Here is a 19,975-nt window from a genome sequence, read left to right as displayed (position 1 = left end):
CTCTAGATGGAAAACCTATGAAACATAAGATTAACTTTAATTTGCAGATAAAATGGAAATAAAATCTTTTGCAAAGAATACTTTTTTTTTCTTTTTAAAGAGAAGAGATGGTGAGAAACTAAACAATGATACTGAGACAAGGGTCATGTCCCCCTGGGCTATTCATACAGAAATATGAAAAGCAGCTGCAAATTAACTTATATTTTAACTATGCCACAATACTGGCTCTTATTTAGGGGGGAGGAGAGGGTTTGGAGGGGGGTTCATGGATCACTTCGTATTTTTGACAACAGCCTTGGATTCTTGTTCCAGAAAATGAACGTGCATTAAAAAATTCTGCAAAATAATTTTCATCCTGAGGACTCTAGGTTAAAGATTTGGTCCTTGTACCAAGAAAACACTTCATTCTTTTTGACAATTACAGAGTTCCCAAAGTTTGATGAATTTTTGGATTGGGTTTTGGATTGCTGACTAATCATGATAAATAAGCAGTTGCATTTAAAAAGAATTCCATTAAAACTATTTAATATTAATTTTTACAACTCCCTTATATGGAAAAAGAAAACAAAATATGCAAAAAAAAAAAGCAGCTTATCCACCTATTCTAATAATGTTCTAACAATTTAGGAATATACTTTCTAAAGCCATTAATATTTTACTAAAATTCATACTGGTCACAATAAGCCATGCTTCTGGCAGCATTTCTGGTATGCTCAATAAATTAAAAATTGATACTATATAAATAATAAGAAATCCTTTTCTCAAAATAAATCCAATAGGCACATCCACTAAATCTTTCCAAAGGAGTTTTAATTCCTTCTTTTCCTGCATAAGAACATGTGAAACAAATGACTTAACTATTTAAAACAATTTTTCTAATGAATTAAATATTTCCTAAATTCTCCAAATGTGTGTACATATGGTTGGATCCTCAATATTACAATCTTATACATATTTATAAGAAACACCTTCTTTTAAAAGTATGGTATTATTTAGTTTCAAGTTTCCTTATCTCTTACCTCTTGATCTTTTTCAGCTTTTCTTTCTAGGGCCTCAAATTCATCCAAGTCATTCTTTTCTTTTAATTTCAATTCCATTTCTTCATTTTCTCTTCTTAGCTGTTCATAGTCTAATACCAGACTATCGTAGTTAGCACGAAGTGAGGTCAATTCACTTTCTAAACTTTCCTGCCATAAACAAAACCAGATTTTCAGGTCAGAAGGAATTCAAATGAAATGTTCTTTGTTTCCTTAACTAAAATTGGATTAGCCAAACTGCGGTCACTTAGGACTTCTGTTCTTCAGTATCTTTCTAATGGTCTAGCTTGATGCAGAGTAAAATAAATAGTCTACATTTTGGTAAACTGGCTAACTTAGAAAACTATTTTGAAAGGTGTTAAAACAAATACTTTGCCTGTGTCTGAGTGTGAAAGTTCAACTGAGGTTGGGTTGGGAATGGGTGTGTGTGCTGAGAAGCCCATATGGCCACAAATTCAAGCTCCCTCGTCTAGGTCAGTCTGTTCAGTAATAAAGCTGACAATTTAATTCTCCACCCGTCTGACTCCTGTTATGTTTCTCAAATGGCCCTGAATTCAGGAAAGAAAACAGAGGTATCATTTACTGACTTCTAAAACTCTAGTGGCTGCTATGTTTTCCCATATTCAAAAGAAACATTTCTATTTTCTATGTTATTATGACAAAGAGATAAATTACATGTTTTTAAAAAAGGCTAACACCAGGGATTTAAAAACAACAGTAACAGTAAACTTCTAGAGTATGTCTTGGGATATAAATACTTTACCTGCAAAATTTTATAGAGATTAACTCAAACGTCAATAATAATTACCCAGAAGCAATCTTTGAACATAACAGCCTATAAAATAAACCTGGAATCTAAACTTACTTAGGTATTTACTATAGTATTCTTAATCAGTTTGGATAAGGTCATATATAATAACTTTATCTTTATTTTTCAGTGTTATTTAGTAGCATCACCCCTCCCTGATAGCGTTCTTCTACTGTATGTTCAAAAATTTTGATATTAAAATCAGCCTTTTCATGCTCATGGGTTTGTCCAAGTCAAAACAGAAACTTGAAAAATACTGTAGATTCCCGATTCTGGTAAAGAAGTAGAAGCAAAGCCTTTTCCACTAACATACACTACTTTATGAAATTTTTAACCTCCCTCTGGATGTCATATAGTTACCATCAAGGTATGTAAAGAGTGGGGGAAGTTTCAACTAGAACCAAAAGTGTTATTAAAAGTAAGTCAGACCCAATAAGCAATAGCAGTAAACTCCAATAGCAAATGAATTTTACAGAGTAAAAGATGATGGTCTGTAAAATACATTAAGTTACCTGACTTAGTAGCTTTGTTGCTGGATTCCACTCTATCTCACTTAATGTGTCAAGAGTATTACTGAAAACATCATATTCTGAGCAGACAGCTGTAATTAGGGGAAAAAGAAATCCTTCCATAAACATGTTTATAAGGTTTCCTAAAAGTCAAATTCAAGATTAATAAACAATACTCTGATCAGAAGTAATAATAAGCTCAAATTAGCTAATATGTGCTCCTCAGAACATGAATGCCAAGAAGATATTAACAGATGTGGTCATTTACATTACTGTATGAATTAAGATTACGGGTTGCAATTAGTGTTAAGATATAGAATCCTTAATACAATATCGATAAAATGCTCAAGTTCTACATGTGAGATCGATCACTGTAAGCAGATTTTAAAATGCCCCTAGAAAACAGATTATAATGTTGGAGATAGAATTCTGAAGCAGACTCTTGGGTTAATTTCACCATTTCAAGATTAGGAAAGTATAAAGAGGATGTTATATGGATATTAACTTAATTGAATAATAGAACAAAAATAAACACTAAAACATCTATCTTATCTGTGTTTCACCTACAGTGCATCATTCTGAAGAGATCTAGCAGTAACAGTTAATTTTCTAAATAGTTACTTTCTTAAAGTTACATATTTTTTATTATACCCTTCACTATAATCATATCCAAACTGCACACATTTTATTTAAATACATTCATCACATTAACAGAGTTATAAAGTTTCTCTTTAAAGGGATCCTTTTATAATTAAAAGTAGTACCAACTGAAAAAGTACTCACACTCATCGATTTCTCCTAAACTTACAGCAGCCTTGGGTGTTTTTGTTGTTATATTTGTCATATTAAATTCATTAACATAGTTTGAGTCCTTCATTTTATTAATTTTTCCAAGGCACCATGTAACTCTTCGTTTTTTTTTAGTCTAAAGAGAAAGAAATAAAAATGGTTTCATATAGACAGAAATACTACTTCTAGTCTCTATATAGCAAGCTTAACCTACTATCTTTTAAAATTTTACCTTTAATTCCTGTTGTGATGTGAGGGAAGAAGAGGTCACCAGCATCCGTGTTAAGTTTTGAATTTTTTCGATCTGTACCTTTTGAAGCAAGTCTTTTTCTTCCAATAGTTGAGCTAATTGGTCTTTTTCCATAGCTTGGGCCCGAGTCTCTAAAGAAACCTACAGAATGTAATTTTGAGTTATTTTAATAATATGCTTAGCTAGACTAAAATCTTGAAAATTAGAACATTGAATCTGTATGTGAACTGTAAGAATTTAAATTCTCTTTTAGTAAAATACATGCCACCTCCAACACCAATCTTGTAGCTACCTGTGCTGGTTTGAAAGGAAGCATGTCCCCTAAGAAAAGCCATGTTTTAATATAAATCCCATTTCATAAAGGCAGAATAATCCCTATTCAATACTGTATATTTGAAACCGTAATGAGATCATCTCCCTGGTTGATGTGATTTAGTTAAGAGTGGTTGTTAAGCTGGATTAGGTGATGACATGTCTCCACCCATTTGAGTGGGTCTTGATTAGTTTCTGAAGTCCTATAAAAGAGGAAACATTTTGGAGAGAGAGATTCAGAGAGAGAGCAGAGAATGCTGCAGCACCATGAAGCGGAGAGTCCACCAGCTAGTGACCTTTGGAGATGAAGAAGGAAAATGCCTCCTGGGGAGCTTCATGAAACAGGAAGCCAGGAGAAGATGCTAGCAGATGACGCCATGTTTGCCATGTGCCCTTCCAGCTGAGAGAGAAGCCCTGACTGTGTTTGCCATGTGCCTTCTCACTGAGAGAGAGAGACCCTGAACTTCATCAGCCTTCTTGAACCAAGGTATCTTTCCCTGGATGCCTTTGATTGGACATTTCTATATAGACTTGTTTTAATTGGGACATTTCCTTGGCCTTAGAAGTGTAAACTAGCAACTCATTAAATTCCCCCTTTTAAAAGCCATTCTGTTTCTGGTATATTGCATTCCGGCAGCTAGCAAACTAGAACACTACTGTATCAATAATTTCTATAATTCATAATAAGTAAAATATAGATATCTTCTTATGTCCTATTCTACATGCCATGTATTATAGAAATGCTGTTAAAACAATTCTATTACTTGCCTAAGAGTAGATAGAAAATTGAAGAGAAGTCATAAAAGTAAACAGATACCTACAACAAAGTAGAGATGTTCTCATCTTCTAATAGTACCATTTGATATTTTAGTTCATTTTTAAAAAGATCATAAAAAATATAAAATTTCTGCAAATATGGACCATGATGATTAAAGTAGTCAAACAAATTAGAATAATAGGTAATGATGCCCTATTATTAGAGTACTATTTTATGGTTAGAAGAAGAATCCAAGGTAAGGAAAAACACAATAGACAGTTTTAAGTAACTATACATAGTGTTTCGTCTTGATCAGATTCTGTATATATTAGTGATTATAAGATATTTAAAAAGTATCTCTGTTTGGCTCATTTGGAACTCTCAAATTATGCCCACTGGAAATGAAAACCAAAACTTGAAATTATCTTGAGAAAGCAAATCTTTCCATTTATATAAATTAAAGTAAAATTTATAAGTTGTAGTTCTTTTAAACTTACAGTAGCAATTGAGATATTCATGAATTAAGAGCCTTTGGACATTTGGGCAGATCTCAATTATAAATCTGCCCCTATTCTTTACTAAAGTAAACAGTTCACACATACCTCCTCTAATTGTTTCTTAAGATCCATGATTTCTTTTCTATATCGTTTCAGGAGAGCTTCATCATTTGATACCTCATTAACATAAGGAGTATTTTTCATATATTTAGCAGTGCTGGCAAACTGAGAAAAAAAAATGAGACTGTGAGTTTCAAACTGGGAAAAAAACCATGAGACTGTGAGTTTCAATAGAATTGACTACAATTAATAATATTTAGGTTACTTGAAGTTAAATTTCTTAAAAAAAAAAAAAATCAGTACTATACTTGGCCCAGTTAGCATAATACTACTGAACACATTCTATGTCCCTATAGCAATTCTTTGTAATTTACCCTGGCTTCTAGTCTTGGAGAGAGTCAAAGAAATATTTTGAAGACAGATGCCAAGAGAGAACCTATAGGACTAGCTTACTGGAATCCCATCTATCCCGCAAGGTCTGGCACAAATGCTTCCTTACTCTGAAGATGTGTTTCCAGCTAAAAGCATTCTTTTCTTCCTTTGAACTTTAAATCTAACCACTTACCTGACAAGTCTTATCTTTCTGAAAATTCTATTTTCTGTATTTATATCCCTGACAGTACCTTGATCCAGTGCTCAACAGCTATTTAAAGCAATGTTTCTCAGACTATGACTATCAGAAGTAACTTCAAGTGGGTACATGAAGGCCATTAAATAACACTGAGTTCTTGGTTAAGAAAGCTATTTTATTGACATGTCTCATTTATCCATTTTAAACAAACTCCCAAAATGCAGGTTTTAGGCTCATTTTGGCAAGTCAATAGATAATTAGCACAAACAAAAAAATTATTTTGTTATGCACACATAATTTTTTGGTTACCTTCTATTTGTAACAAGTGATACTAGTTTTTCATTTATAGTTGTGATATAACTTCCTTTTAAAATAAGTTCAGTAAAAAAAAGGCTACTATTTAGAGGAGAATATCAAGTCAATTTCATTAAAATAGTACTTTGATGTGGCAAAAACTGTAAAGATGGAATATAAATTACTGAAGTTTGGGAAAATTAAATTAAGGGCTACTATTAATACACAACACATCAATTTTATTATAACGGGTATGTCAGTTAAAACACAACTATGTCTAATCGTAGTAGGTACTTTTTAATTGCTCTTCCCTCATTTTAAGTTGAGATAAAAATTAAACTCACCTGGAGAGTACTGAGGGTTTCATCAAAAGATATTGGAGTAATTGTGCAGATAATACGTGTTTTTGCATTTCCTCCCAAGGAATTCTGGAGAATTCGTGTTAATTTGCTATCTCGATAATTTATGAAACCACTTAGCAAGATATGGGTTTGGGGAAAAAAATGATTAGTAATTTTTATATAACTCAAATGATTAATTTTTAATGCAGACTATTTAAGCTAGCCATAGTCTTAATAATTAGTTCTTAACAGGTTACATGAGGCAGATACTAGCAGAAAAATATTTAAAATAAAAAGTAAATTCAGTAGGTCATTCATATATATAAGAAACCATACACATTCATAAAATCACAAAAGCTTTTGAATATATGAAAGAAATCAGCATAGTGTCACTGAAATACTACAATTTTCAACCACACAGAAAATTAAAGCATTAATAGGTAAGTGTATAATGGGATAAACTTACCCAACTTGTCCATCACTAAGTTTCTTGATCACTTGCCCCAAAATAAATAAGCTCCGATTTATGTTACAGCCTTCCTTTAGTCTCATACCTGAATTTATTTAAAAAATGTTAAAACTAAAATCATTTTTAAGTGTGCTTTAAAAAATTGATCTGCTATATCATGGGTTGGCAAACAAGGCCTATGGGTCAAATCTAGCCAAAGGCCCTAAGGCTAAGAATATTTTTTTAGATTTTAGAAGGATGTTAAGACAAAAGAAAAAAAAATAAAGAAGAATATGTGAAAAAGACCACAGGTAACCCACAAACTCTAAAATATTTACTATCTGGCCCATTATAGCAAAACAGTGCTGACTGACCCTTGTACTAGAGGATGAACTTATTTATAGGTAAACTATGAGAAAAATTAGAAATTAAAGAGTCAGATGTTAAAGTCTCTGTAAGCCCACCTTTAATATCACTGGTAGAAGTTCTCTTTCTAATCCTCCCACTTACTAAGTAAACCTGAAATGTTTTAACCTAAGAGAAAAGGCAAATGGGAAGTGTGTGTGGGGGGAGGGGGCGCAGGTGGGGAATTCAAAAACAGCACCATAAAGAAAAATAAGAGGGAGGGGAAAAAACGATTTCCTAAAAGAATCCCTCTAACCCCTCAGTTGGAACATTTTTTTTTTTTTACCAAATCTTTCAGATATAGGCACCTTAGATTCATCTAATTAGTTCCTAATTTATTTTCAAATTATTTATATACTCACATGGCTTAAATACCCAAAAGTTAAAAAGAGTACACTCTGAAAATGCTCCTTCCCTCTTCTAGTCCCTGTTCAGTTTCATCCGTATACCAGAAAAACACTGTTAATAGTTCTCTCTTCCATAGATTTTAAAAATACAAGTCCATATATATTTATTTCTCCTCTTCTTGCTTTACACAAATAGTAGCATACTATACACATTATTCTTCACTTTGCTTTTCTTTTTTTTCACATGACAACATCTTAGAGAAATTCCCACATCAGTAAAATATGGGCCTCCTGGGCGGGCTGTGGTGGCTCAGCAGGCAGAGTTCTTGCCTGCCATGCCAGAGACCGGGGTTCGAGTCCCCGTACCTGCCCATGCAAATTAAAAAAAAAAAAAAAAAAAGAGAGAAAAAGAATATATGGGCCTTCTTCATTCTTTTTCTATAGCACAGAATTCCATCATATAGATGTATCAGAATTTATTTACCCAGCCCCACCCTGTAAATGAACATACAGGTTTTCAATTTATACTTATTCAAAAAATATTACAATAGATAATTTTGAAGAGACATTATTTCCATAGGAGCATTAGGCAGTATACTGCTTTGAAACTATTATGTACCCCAGAAAAGCCATGTTTTATTCTGACCCAATCTCGTGAAGGCAGCCATTTCTTTTAATACCGATTCAATACCACAGGGCAAACACGTCTGATTAAATTATCTCCATGGAGATGTGACGCACCCAATCATGGGCACGAACTTTTAAGTAGATGGAGATGTGACTCTACCTATTCAAGCTAGGTCTTGATTAGTTTACTAGAATCCTTTAAAAGGGGAAATATTTTCGAGAAACCTCAGATGCAGACACTTAGAGAACTGCTGCACAGCCAACATGAGACCCAGATATTTAGAAATGCTGGGCCCAGCAGAAGTCGCCATGTGCCTTCCCAGGAGAAGCTAAGCAGGCCGGAACCCAGAGTCATATTCTGGAGGAACTAAGTGAAGGCCTGCAGACACTTAAGAGAGGAAATCACTCGCATCAGAGGCTGGAAGCAATGAACTGGGAACAAGGACCAGCGGCCACACACCTTCCCAGATCAGCCTTCCTTGAGCCAAGGTATATTTCTCTGGATGCCTTAGTTTGGACATATTTATGGTCTTAGAATTGTAAATTTCTAACTTATTAAATTCCCTTTTTAATGGGTTTTAACATTCCATTTTTGGTATATTGCATTCTGGCAACTTAAACTAATATAGGCAGCTACTGCTGTAGTACTGCTACTTAACCAAGCAGCTGAAAATAAGTCTTTGTTTCTTTTTCACAAGTACAGGATTGACTGGTTTGGTGGATACAGGCCTGGGTCAGCCAAGTGGCTTTACTTCAGGCTACAAGATGAGTTCAGGTTTGCTTCACAGAACTCTCATCCCACAGTTACTCTAATGTACATGGTAGGAGTAGAAATGTCAGCTAGACAACTTTAGCACGATGAATATTTATTCATACCATTTGCCTAGTTTTCTGTTGGTTATTGATGTTTTTCTTAATAGGAACCCATTACATATTATGGAGATTAGCTCCTTGACTGAAATATAAGCTGCATATTTTCCCAGTCTGTCATTTGCCTTTTTGATTTTGCTCACTGTGATTGTTGCCATGTAGAAAATTTTCATTTTAAGGTAGCCAAATATATGAAATATATGAAGTGGCTACCAATTCACTGAATAATCTATCTTTACAAATTTGAAGGACCATATTTATCGTATACTAAAATCTGTATGTATTGTGGACTCTTTCTGGAATTTCTATTCTGTTCTATTGGGTTGATTATTTATGCATTAGAATCATAGTGTTTTAATTACTGATATTATATTTTGCTAACTTGTATGATTAAATCTCCACCTACTGTTCTTTTTTTCAGAATCTTCCCTACTAGACTTGTTTGCTTTTATTTTTATGACATTATATCTAATATAAATTTAAATATTTATATTTAATTAGGTTTATATTTAAATATAAATTATTAAAAATCACCTTCATTTTACATGTAAACTTTAAAATCACCTATTTAAAACACACAAAAATGTACTTGATATTTTTATTAGACTGTTACTAATAAAAATCGGAATAGAGAGGACTGGCCTATTTACGATTTTGACTCTATACATTTAAGACCTTGGTATGCTTTTTCCATTTGTTAAGTATTTATTTGCATCCTTCAGGTCTGTTTTGAAGTTTCTGTATATAGGTCTTGTGCAATTTTTGTTAAATTTCCTATCAGATATTATAAATTTTAAGTGATTATTGTAAAAGGAATCTTTTCATCCATTGTTACTGTTTATATTATGGAAGTTTTTAATGCTTGTGTATTAATTGTGTACCCAACTACCTTGTGAATTTCCTTACTGATTATGAAAGGTAAGACATTTTCATGGTACTCTCATGAGTTTTCTAGCTATACAATTATATCAATTGCATAGACCTAGGTAAATAACTGGCCAGACACAGACCCAGATTTTTTATGTTAATGACATTAGAAAATAATAGTAATAATTTTTATCAGTTTCTAAAATTCTTGTTAGCATTTTTTTTAACCTGTAAAAGAACAGAAGACATTAAGATCAATACATTTGAATTTTCATTACCTTCGGCTCCTGTTTGAGCAGCCCTTTCACTGCCTGCAAGATCGACCAAATTCTGTAAGTAGAATAAAATAAACTTTTAGAAGAGTAACTTGAAATAATACAATTTGAACTCTGAAAGAATATTTTTAATACGTGGTATATCTTAATATCCGATCTGTATCCTTGTCTCCCATTTCACTGTTTAGCCCCCACCTCCTCCTGGACTTAAACTGTTTTCTATATCTTTTTCCTTTTTTATGATATGTCCTACATAATGCTCTCCGAGTAGGCTCTCTGTTTTCTACATAAAGTCTGAAACGTTACAATGGTGAATAAGACTCTTCACAATCTGGCACTTACATTGTCCTAGTCTTCTATGTATCCATTACTTAATCTTACAAACCCTACCCACCTCTATATCTCCAAGCCTTAGCTTAGATAGTCTTGAAGGTCTAGTCTGCCTAGTCTTTATTCAAGTCAAGGCCCAGGACTAATGCTAACTTCTCAAGGTAGCTTTCTCAACTCTGTCCTTTCTCCCTCACACCTTCAATGAACTGCTTTGTCAATGTGTCCTAGAGCTCTTTGTATATATGACTACTATAGCACTCACTCTGTTCGGTTAGTGCTTTGTGTCCTTAACTGGACTGTGCAAGCTCCTTAAAAGCGCTTGGAACTTGCTTTCATTTGAAAAGATAATGCTGAAAAAAAAAAGACTGCCTAGCAGGCACAGGGCATTGTGCTAAGTGCTGCGGGTTCAACAATGAATCAGACGCATGAGATCTCTGCTCTCGTGGAGAGTACATTCTACATTGGTGGGTGTCAAAGAGTAGGAGTTTGGTGAGAAGAGAGAAAAAGACAAACAAGAAACGTACTATAATGTGTTAAACACAAATAATTTAAATAAGTGCTAGATGAGGGAAGACGGAGGGACAGGCGGTTTCTTTGGACTGGGTGGCAGAGGAAGGTCTCTCATTAAACTAAAAATCTGATGACAAAGAAGGAGCCAGCCATGCAAACATTAAGAGAAAATGTACTCCAGATAGAAAGAATAGCCAGTACAGCTGGATACAAAATAAAAGTAAACTTGATGTATTAAAAAAAAAATAGAGTAGGTGGAGCATAGGACCAGGTAAGGAAGGGGCTGGATTATGTACAGTTTTGTAAGCAAGGGTAAGAACTCTGGCTTTTCTAAATGCAAGGGGAAGCTATTGGGGGGCTTTAAGCAAGGGAGTGCCATAACTTGAATTAAGTTTCTCAAAAATCAACTCTAGTCTCTGGAGGAGAGAATGGATCGGAGAGAGGCAAGAATGGCAGCAGCAAGCCAAGTTAGGAGACTGGTACAGGAATCTAGGTGAGAGAAGATGGTGGCTTGGGCTGAGTGGAGAAAGTACATAGTGAAGGGGTGATTTCTTTATTTTTTTTTTAATTTCAGAGCCTGGCACTTTGCTCAAAACATAGTAAAGCCTCAGCAAATATTCTGAACACATTAAAATAAAGTGAGAGCTGTAATTTATTTCTCTCTATGGAGACTTTCAGATGTGGGCAGGTAATTAGGTATTCTATTCTATAATCCTATCTCAGGTACTTGGCGTCTTTAAACACTTCAATAGTTCTAGTTTTTCTTAGACAGTATCTATGACAGATGACCTAGATACATAATAAAGGGCAAAATGGTGACAAAGGTCTCGTGACTCAAGGTATAAAGACAGGAACATATGTTAGTGTTCAAAAACACCAAGAGGCGCAATCTGTCTAAAAGAGAAGCCCATGTGGAGTAGCAGGTAGAAACGTAGATTGGTAAGGAGTGGTCAGATATTGCCTAGGGAAGTGTCATAATGACAGCAGTGCTTGGATAGTCTTAACAATCTGCCTAATGGACTGAAGAAGGAAGACCAGAGCCTCAGAAGTCAGGTTTTAGGAGACTGATGTAGTATTTCAAGAGAGATGAGAACCTAAAGGGATATGACATCTGTGGGAATATTCAAAAGTAAATAAGAAATGATGAATTACTGGACAAAGGGGAAAAGAAAAAGATGAGTTAAAATTGACTTTCCAGTTTCCAGCTGAGGTGACAATTATGATACTGTTATTATTTTAAAAAAGAAAAGTTCACTATGGCAAGGAGAAATTAATTTGGGTCTAGATACAATGGAGTTTGAGATGACAGTGGGACACAGGATTATATCAATCTTTAGACAGACATATTAGAACTCAGAGAATCTACATAAAATAAATATTTGGCAGTCATCAATATGTAAATGATGGCAGAATGCCAGAGGGCAAGAACTTCAAGAAAGAAAGGCTGCAGACTTTCAAGTTTTTGGTAAAAGGATGAGAGAAAAGAAGCCACAGAAAGGGACACAGAGGGAAGAGAGCTCAGAAAACCTGGATATTATCATCCCACACAGGCCCAGGGAACAGATTCTGCCTGCAGAGTCAGAAGATGACTCTAAGGAAAGCTTCTTTCTGAGAATATTCTTTCAGTAATTGGGAAGGCTGGTTGGCTGGATGGATGATATTTAAGCTTCATACATGATGAAGCATCAAGGACTATGAGAAAAATCACCAAATGGATCACTGAATATGCTGAAATAATTAAAGTTAAATTATTAAGAAAAAAGTTAAAATTGTAGTGGAATATAGCAGCAAAGGGTTGGAAAACAAAGCAGAAGTAGACTATTTTTTGTTGTGGTTGAATTAAAATAAGATGAACGTTTACTGAAATAAATTTTAGACTTTTACAGCAAATAAACTGAGGTAAAGCTCAGATCAGATATTAAATAAGAATCTGATTTTACAAAATTTGAAAGTGAATAAACATATCACAGGTTTATCATCTCTTTTTCCCTGAGGTTTTCAAATCAAATCATGGAAATCTTAAGTGATACCACATCAAAAACGTAGGCCTTGCAGGTGGTGAATAGAGTGATGACAATAAGGGGTAGGAAGGGAGAAAGGAGAAAGAGACAGCAATGATATACTGTAGTAAGAACGAAATGGAGGTTTACTTACATGGAAAAAAAGCAAGGTTTGCATAATTCTTATATTCACTTATTCAACAAACAACTATTGACCACAAACTACATCCAATGCGTTGGGGCTATAGAGATGTATGAAACCATCACTCTTTGCTTCAAGAGATTTATATAGTCTGAAATAGTGTGTTTATAATACAACACCTATTTTCTTACTGTACTTAAGAACTAATAATATGATTTATTTTTTAACCATTCAACCTAAGCTTTTGTTGATTCTGTGAGTCCAAATTCTATTGGCTAAAAAAAAAAAAAAAAAAAAAAAATCCCCCAATTCTAAGATTACTTTAACTCTAAAATGTGTTCAGAAAAAAAATCCTACTTCATGACTGGTTAGGAAAAGACTCAACACCTATAGTTCCTACATCTAAATTTTAGCCTTGACAATAAAGAAAGAGCCTCTGAATTTTTTCTAAAACATTTCTGTGATTATTCTGATGCTACTGACAAGACTGGTTAAGTTACCAATTTATAGACTTCTTTTCTCCTATTTAGATCAGTTAAGAAGTCTTATTAAACCATTCAGAGCTGAATTAAATTTTAATTTGGCTTATACAGTACATTTTCATGTTTCATCAATACTCACCAAATGGGATACCTTGACAGCTCCTTCACAATTAGAAGGGTCACCCTTCTCTCTACTTTCCAAAATCTAAATAGAAAACACAATGTGTAGGAAAATGAGTGCATTCTTAATTGAAAAGACCAAAGAAAAACAAAGAGAGAGAGAGCGATAAAATACCTACCATCCTAAAAATGGTGTGAGAACGACTGCTTCTTTGATTCATTTTTGTTATTCCATAATGTCTGTTCTCTGTAAAAACAAGTCATATTTCAGCTTCACATATTAAAATACAAAGAAAAACTTTTATTTTAGCTTAAAAGTAAAAGCGTGATTTAAGGCCAAAACACACTTGGTTGAAAAGTTAGTTTTTCAAAGAGGTTTAAAGCAATAAAGCCGGAAGTCTTACTTTCCCCCTTTGTGATCCACTTCAAAGCCATTTCTGATGTATTAACCACTTCTTCTGTGAGATCAGACACATACACATTTCTCTGGAACAAATTTAATTGTGGGAATATTACAGAAACAGAATCCCTCAAAAAATGTGCATCTCAAAAAGGTGTACACTATTGCAGAATTCATTTGTGGAGGTTAGAAGTAAAAAATGAGAACTATCAATATGTAGAAAAATAACAAGCCAATCTACGAATACTCATGACTTCCTGTGCTAAAGCATGGAAAATTCTAACCTCATATTTCCATTTTGCTACTTTTAGATACTTAAACCAATATATTACAGCTGTCAGCATTTTAAAACTGTACATATTGCTTAAATGACGGATCTTTATAAATGCTTAAAAAAAGAAAGCCACAGAAAAGCTATTTTAAAAATTATAAAAATTAAAATTGTTAAAGAACAATAATCTCAATAAATAAGTCTAATTTAGAGTTGCCTTAACTCTGTTACTCACATTGTAGTCTTCACGAATTATTAAAGGTTTCATTTTTCGAGTGTCACAGAGTAAATCTGTAATGGTTTCATTGTAGATTTCCATATAAGACACACGTAAGAGAAATTCCCTCTCAGGAAACTGGAAGAAAATAAAATATGTAAAAGTATTAGAGCACATACAATCATGAGAACTTAATACTGAATCCTCATGTGCTAACAGTAGAGATAAAGAAATTGTTTTTGTACAACAGAAAAAGAAATTAAAAAAAGAAATTTAAAAAGTCCTATGGTTTGGTGTTGACAATAATAAACAAAAGTAGGTTATAGTAAGCTAAATAATTTACCTCCTTAATTTTTTGGAAAATGTCATGAATTGCCCTGGGTATTACTCCCAAATAATCTTCTGAGCCCATCATAGTGTATGTTTTTCCTGAAGCAGTCTGCCCATAGGCAAATATAGTACCTGCAAACACACATACATATACATTATAAATGAATATACAGTGTGTAAAACTATCAATATTTGTTGAAAAATACACAAGACTAAAATGTTTCTGCAGCATGCAGGGAATACAAACCATTGTAGCCTTGTATGGCAGAATCTATGATTGGTACCGCTATTTCTTCATACACATTTTTAGTAGTTTCATTACTGTGAAAGACACGATCTAAAAAAATATATATACAGACGTTAAGCCAGAGAATGCACAAACCAACAGTGTTTCCATTCTGAATGAGTAGTTACCCAAAGAAATAAAATTGTCATGATATAGGTATGATAAAATATTTAAGACATTATTTTCTTCAACTTACTGTTCCTCTGAAAATACACTTCTCTATTAGGTCAAATGTGTTGGGCCACACACAGAAAAAACACACAAGCCAACTATCTTATGTGCTTTTCAGAGGCAGTAGAGCATACTGATTAAGTATGGGCTCTGGAATCGGACTGCTTAGACTCAAATCCTGGTTCTGCCACTTCTAAGTTTTGTGACATTGAGCAAAGCGGTTAATGTCTATGTGCCTTAGTTCCTGCTTTCATTTGCTAAGGCTGCTGGAATGCAATACACTGAGATGGATTCGCTTTTATAAAAGAGATTTATTCAGTTACAAATTTACTAATTTGGGAAGGCACATGGTGACATCTGCTGGGCTTCTCTCCCTTCTTCTGAGTTCAAAGGGCTTTCCCCAGGGCAGTTCCTTTCTGCATCTCCAAACTTCTGGGTCTGAGACAGCTCTGAGCTGGGCTGTAACTGAGCTCCATCTGTTTCTTCTTCTGACCTATCTTTTTAAGCCTCACTCGTTGCAGAAGGCACTCCCCTTAGCTAACCTCGAATATAATCAGCCATAGACGAATTTCACATGCTGATGATTTAAATCCACAGCAACAGAAAAACAGGGCACTGTCACCCGGTCAAGTTGACATCTGAACCTAACTACTACAGTTCTGTAATCTGTAAAATGGAGACATATCTTCCTCAGAATTATTGTAAGCATATACTTAAAGGTTAAATAAGCTTATTCAACCTTTTGGCCTTTAGCTCATACTTATCCTTCAGGTCTCGGCATTAAGTGGTACTTTTCCTGACATCTAAATTAACTTAAGCTAGATTCCCTATTATAAACTCCCACAAAGCTTATCTCATCATAGCATAATTACTTGTTTAATGGCTTTCCTTCCATCATAACGTAAGTTTCACAAAAGCAGGGGTGGGTTTCTGCTGTATTCCAGCTGAAAGAAATATTTGGTGCTACATAAATATTTAGTAAATGAATGAATGAATGAAAATTCTGCAAGTATGAATGGTATGAATTTTTCAAGAGTAATACAGAAACAGAAGGAATGTCTTCACCATTCATCCTTTAAAGAATTTTACTGTAAATAGTTGCAGAAATAATACACCAAATGAAAAGAGTTTAAAGATGACTTGACATTAACAACATGCTTTGAGCTTATGGAGTTTCAGGCCACAAATACTCTACTGAATAAGAGGAGAAAATGTTAGTTTCAACTTAGCATGACTATAACTGGGTTTTGAAACATAAATTTATTATCCTACATATCATATATGACATGAACATTTTCTAAAGTTTCTAATGAAATAGTTTACAGAAGGCTTAGTCTGACCTTTAATGATCATTCCAGTATTAGATATGTCTTTGTGCTCTTAATAGGAAAAGGAAAGAAAAGAATAAGCTAATCTTTGTTGCTATCGCAAGCTTACCAAAATTGAAGGTTTTACTCCCATCAACTTGATAAATAGCATTATTGTCAGTTTTCCAGTATACTTGGGTATCGTCTCCAATAGCTTCTTCTCTACAAGATAAAAACACTGCCTTTTAGTATAATTGGTCATAGAAATCATGTAGTATGAAAAATAATTTATGACATTTCATCTTATGAAGAGTATTTTAAAAGATATATACAATGTATATTTAACTAGCTTGAACGGGACCTTAGCAACTTCTAGCCCTCTCATGGAGTTTCCTTGTGAAACCCTTCACTCCAACTCTCCACCTCCCCCACTACTGCTAGCTGAAAGGTAAATTCAAAATAGAACTTTGATCATGTCCCTTCTGTTTAAAACCTTCAAAAAACCTTTTGGAAACTTTTGAAATCTTTAGCATGTACACAAGACCTGGATCATGTACATCTTTCAATCTCATCTTCTTCTAAATCTCCACATACATCTTCCACTCTACATAAATCAACATAACTGAATGTCCCCGCAAAATGAGATTCAACACTTCAGTGCCTGGAAAACCCTGTCCTTCTTTTCCATTAACCCACATATTCTTTCATTCAGTAAGGACTTTCCAGACTCCAGGCCAACTCCAAACTGTTATCTCTCTGATGGCCTAATGACTCCCCTAGCAAAAGCTCCCCAGATACTATCCTACCAATGGTCACAATACATTGTAATAATTTCTTTATGTGTCTGTCTTCTGCATTAGGTAATGAGCTCTTAAAAAAGAAATTCCTCATTTTGAAATCCTCATTTATTAAACACCCAGAAGTGTCCAGTAAGGTTTTGTGAAGCACAAATTTTGAGTTGGCATCCTGGGACAAGAGCCAGAGACAAGAGAAACAACTGGAAAAAAATTTTTTTAAAAAGTACCCCCCCCAAAAAAAAAACAAAAAGGAAAACCGGAATTCATTTATTTCCCTCGCTTGCTCTGCTTTATTTTTCTCTATATCATTTTACTCACACCAACTAACATTCTGCATTTTTAACTTACTTAATTTTCTGTTTTCCCCCACTGGAATGTAAGCTCCACAGGGCAACGATGGTAGAGGCTGTTTAGTACAGTACGCTGTACTAAAAAAAATCAGTATGCATAAATATTTGTCAAATGAATGAATGAATGAGTGCTTACTGAATACAATGCGATCAGTCAGACTAGTTTTTTCTTCAGAGAGTTTACAGTAAAGAAGGAGAGAGGGGAGACAGGTAAGTGTAAAATTACTGTGACAAGTACCAGAAAGGATCTGGTTTATCGATGTGACATAGCAAGGGATTAGAGTAGTATGGGGAAGGCGCAGATGCGAGAAAAGCAATGCAAAGGAGGGATTAAGGTCTTTAAAATCAGACAGCCTGAATGAGACGATTAAAGAAAAATCCAGACGCTGAAAAGTATCCTGTAGACACTCTGCTCCTTCCCGGTCACTTTTACAGGTGAGGAAGCCGAGGCACAAAGCATCTAAGTGGCCGAACTGCCAGGCAGCGGAGCCGGGAAGGAGCAGCCATGGGAAACGCCAGGCGACTCAGCCTACGGTCCCGGGCGGGTGCGGAGAGCCGCAGTCGGAACCAGGCCGCAGTATACAGCCTACCTAGTGTTGAGCGGCCGGACCCGCACGCACACAGCGACCGCGCTTTCCTCCGCCATCCTGCTAAGGGCCCCAGGAAACTGGCAGAAATCCTCCACGGTCAGCGATTCCCAGCGCATGAACTGCCCCGCCTTTAAGTTTAAAATTTCCCGGAAGCCGCGTCTGATTGAGTCCCAGAGTCGTGACGTCACGGGCTGTTCCACCAGCATTTGGGCGGCGGGGGGGTGGGGGGGGTAGGGGTTGCACGAAACGAGCGGCGCGTCCACCACTGATGGAACGGATTTAAAGGGTCTGGGTCTGGAGGAGCGTGACCTCAGCGGCATCAGAGGGGATTCCAGAAGCCGATGGAGAGCAGCTATTGTAAATAGCTATTCTATGTTAAAAAAAGAAAAATCGAGGTGCAGACGCCATATACTAACGTCATCCTCCACCCTACCCTTAAAGAACTTGCGATCGATTTTTAGAAGTAAAGTGGCAGAGAAATAATTACCTTAATTAACAAAGAATTAGGACGTTTAAAGAACCACACTAACAGTTTGTTGTGTTTCAAACGACAACCGTTAAAACTCTCACGGCTAGCCCCAAAGCGAAAGAAGCTTGTTATACCCTTCGAAAGAGAATTAGTTCAGGTTTTTTGTTTGTTTGTTTTCATCTTCTTAATTCCTGTTTCCATTGACTGTGAGTTCCTAAGAGGCTAAGTTAGAGAAAAGAATTACTGAAGACTGGAAAAGTTAAGTTGGTAAAGTGGTGTAACTTTCATTAGTGGAAAAGGAAATGCGATTCCAAATAAATTTTTGCCAGAAATAGTCCTTGGTTTTTTTTTTTTTTTTTTGGTCTTATGTATCCTAGTAAAGTCCTAACATATTCTTTAGGAGTGGGTTTACAATAGTAAGTAACTGGAAACACACTAAATGTCCATAAATATGGAATTAGTTAAATGAATGACATAGCCTTTACATGGAGTACTATTGTTAGTCCCTAAAAAGAATGATAAAGCTCCTTATGTGTACTTTAGAAAGCTACCCTAGATGTTTTATTAACTGAAATAAATCTAAATTGTGATACAGTTATGTTCCTATTTGATTTGTTTTTTTTGGGGGGGGGGGTGTATGGTCCAGGAACCGAACCCGGGTCTCCTGTATAAAAGATGAGCATTCTACCACTGAACCACCCGTGCACTCCCCTATTTGATATTTTAAAAGGACATTTATATGCCATGATATGCATATATAATTTCTGTAAGACACACAGGACACACCTAGTTTTCTTTGGAGAGGGAGGACTGACTACAATGTTTTAACAGTAGTTACATTTGTTGCAATTAATGAAAGATTATTAAAGTAGTACTTAGGTACTTATTGTACATAGTTTATGTAGGGGTATTTTCCCCCATATTGCCAACCTACTATTTTTTTTTCATGCATGTCTTTATTTTATTACTTATCTGCCCATACACTAGATAAAGGGAGTGTCAGTCACAAGATTTTTACAATCATAGGGTCACATGTTAGAAGCTATATAGTTATTCAATCATTATTAAAAATCAAGGCTACTGGATTACAGTTCAACAATTTCAGGTATTTCCTTCTGGCTATTCTAATGCAATTGGAA

At 34.8% G+C, this 19,975-nt stretch overlaps 1 protein-coding gene across 5 annotated transcripts in view; it reads right to left on the bottom strand.

The window, feature by feature from the left end:
* CENPE (centromere protein E) overlaps positions 1-18,485 on the bottom strand; it is a 78,090-nt gene extending 59,605 nt beyond the window's left edge. For all 5 annotated transcript variants that reach the window (XM_077142654.1, XM_077142655.1, XM_077142657.1 and 2 more), the window contains exons 1-16: positions 18,368-18,485; positions 16,761-16,852; positions 15,114-15,203; positions 14,880-14,998; positions 14,555-14,674; positions 14,053-14,134; positions 13,828-13,895; positions 13,668-13,733; positions 10,068-10,119; positions 6,692-6,779; positions 6,229-6,358; positions 5,065-5,184; positions 3,376-3,534; positions 3,138-3,279; positions 2,358-2,446; positions 1,020-1,187 (exon numbers count right to left, since the gene is read on the bottom strand). In XM_077142654.1, the coding sequence (XP_076998769.1) occupies positions 1,020-1,187; positions 2,358-2,446; positions 3,138-3,279; positions 3,376-3,534; positions 5,065-5,184; positions 6,229-6,358; positions 6,692-6,779; positions 10,068-10,119; positions 13,668-13,733; positions 13,828-13,895; positions 14,053-14,134; positions 14,555-14,674; positions 14,880-14,998; positions 15,114-15,203; positions 16,761-16,852; positions 18,368-18,483 (1,701 nt within the window). In that variant the 5' untranslated portion in view covers positions 18,484-18,485. The remainder of the gene's footprint in view (positions 1-1,019; positions 1,188-2,357; positions 2,447-3,137; positions 3,280-3,375; positions 3,535-5,064; positions 5,185-6,228; positions 6,359-6,691; positions 6,780-10,067; positions 10,120-13,667; positions 13,734-13,827; positions 13,896-14,052; positions 14,135-14,554; positions 14,675-14,879; positions 14,999-15,113; positions 15,204-16,760; positions 16,853-18,367) is intronic.
* Between the last annotated feature and the right edge of the window lie 1,490 nt (positions 18,486-19,975).

Source organism: Tamandua tetradactyla, chromosome 24 (genome assembly GCF_023851605.1).
Source record: "Tamandua tetradactyla isolate mTamTet1 chromosome 24, mTamTet1.pri, whole genome shotgun sequence".
In the NCBI taxonomy this organism is placed as follows: Eukaryota; Metazoa; Chordata; class Mammalia; order Pilosa; family Myrmecophagidae; genus Tamandua; species Tamandua tetradactyla.
Note: the sequence above shows the minus strand (reverse complement) of the source record. Positions and strands in the feature narration are given on the sequence as shown.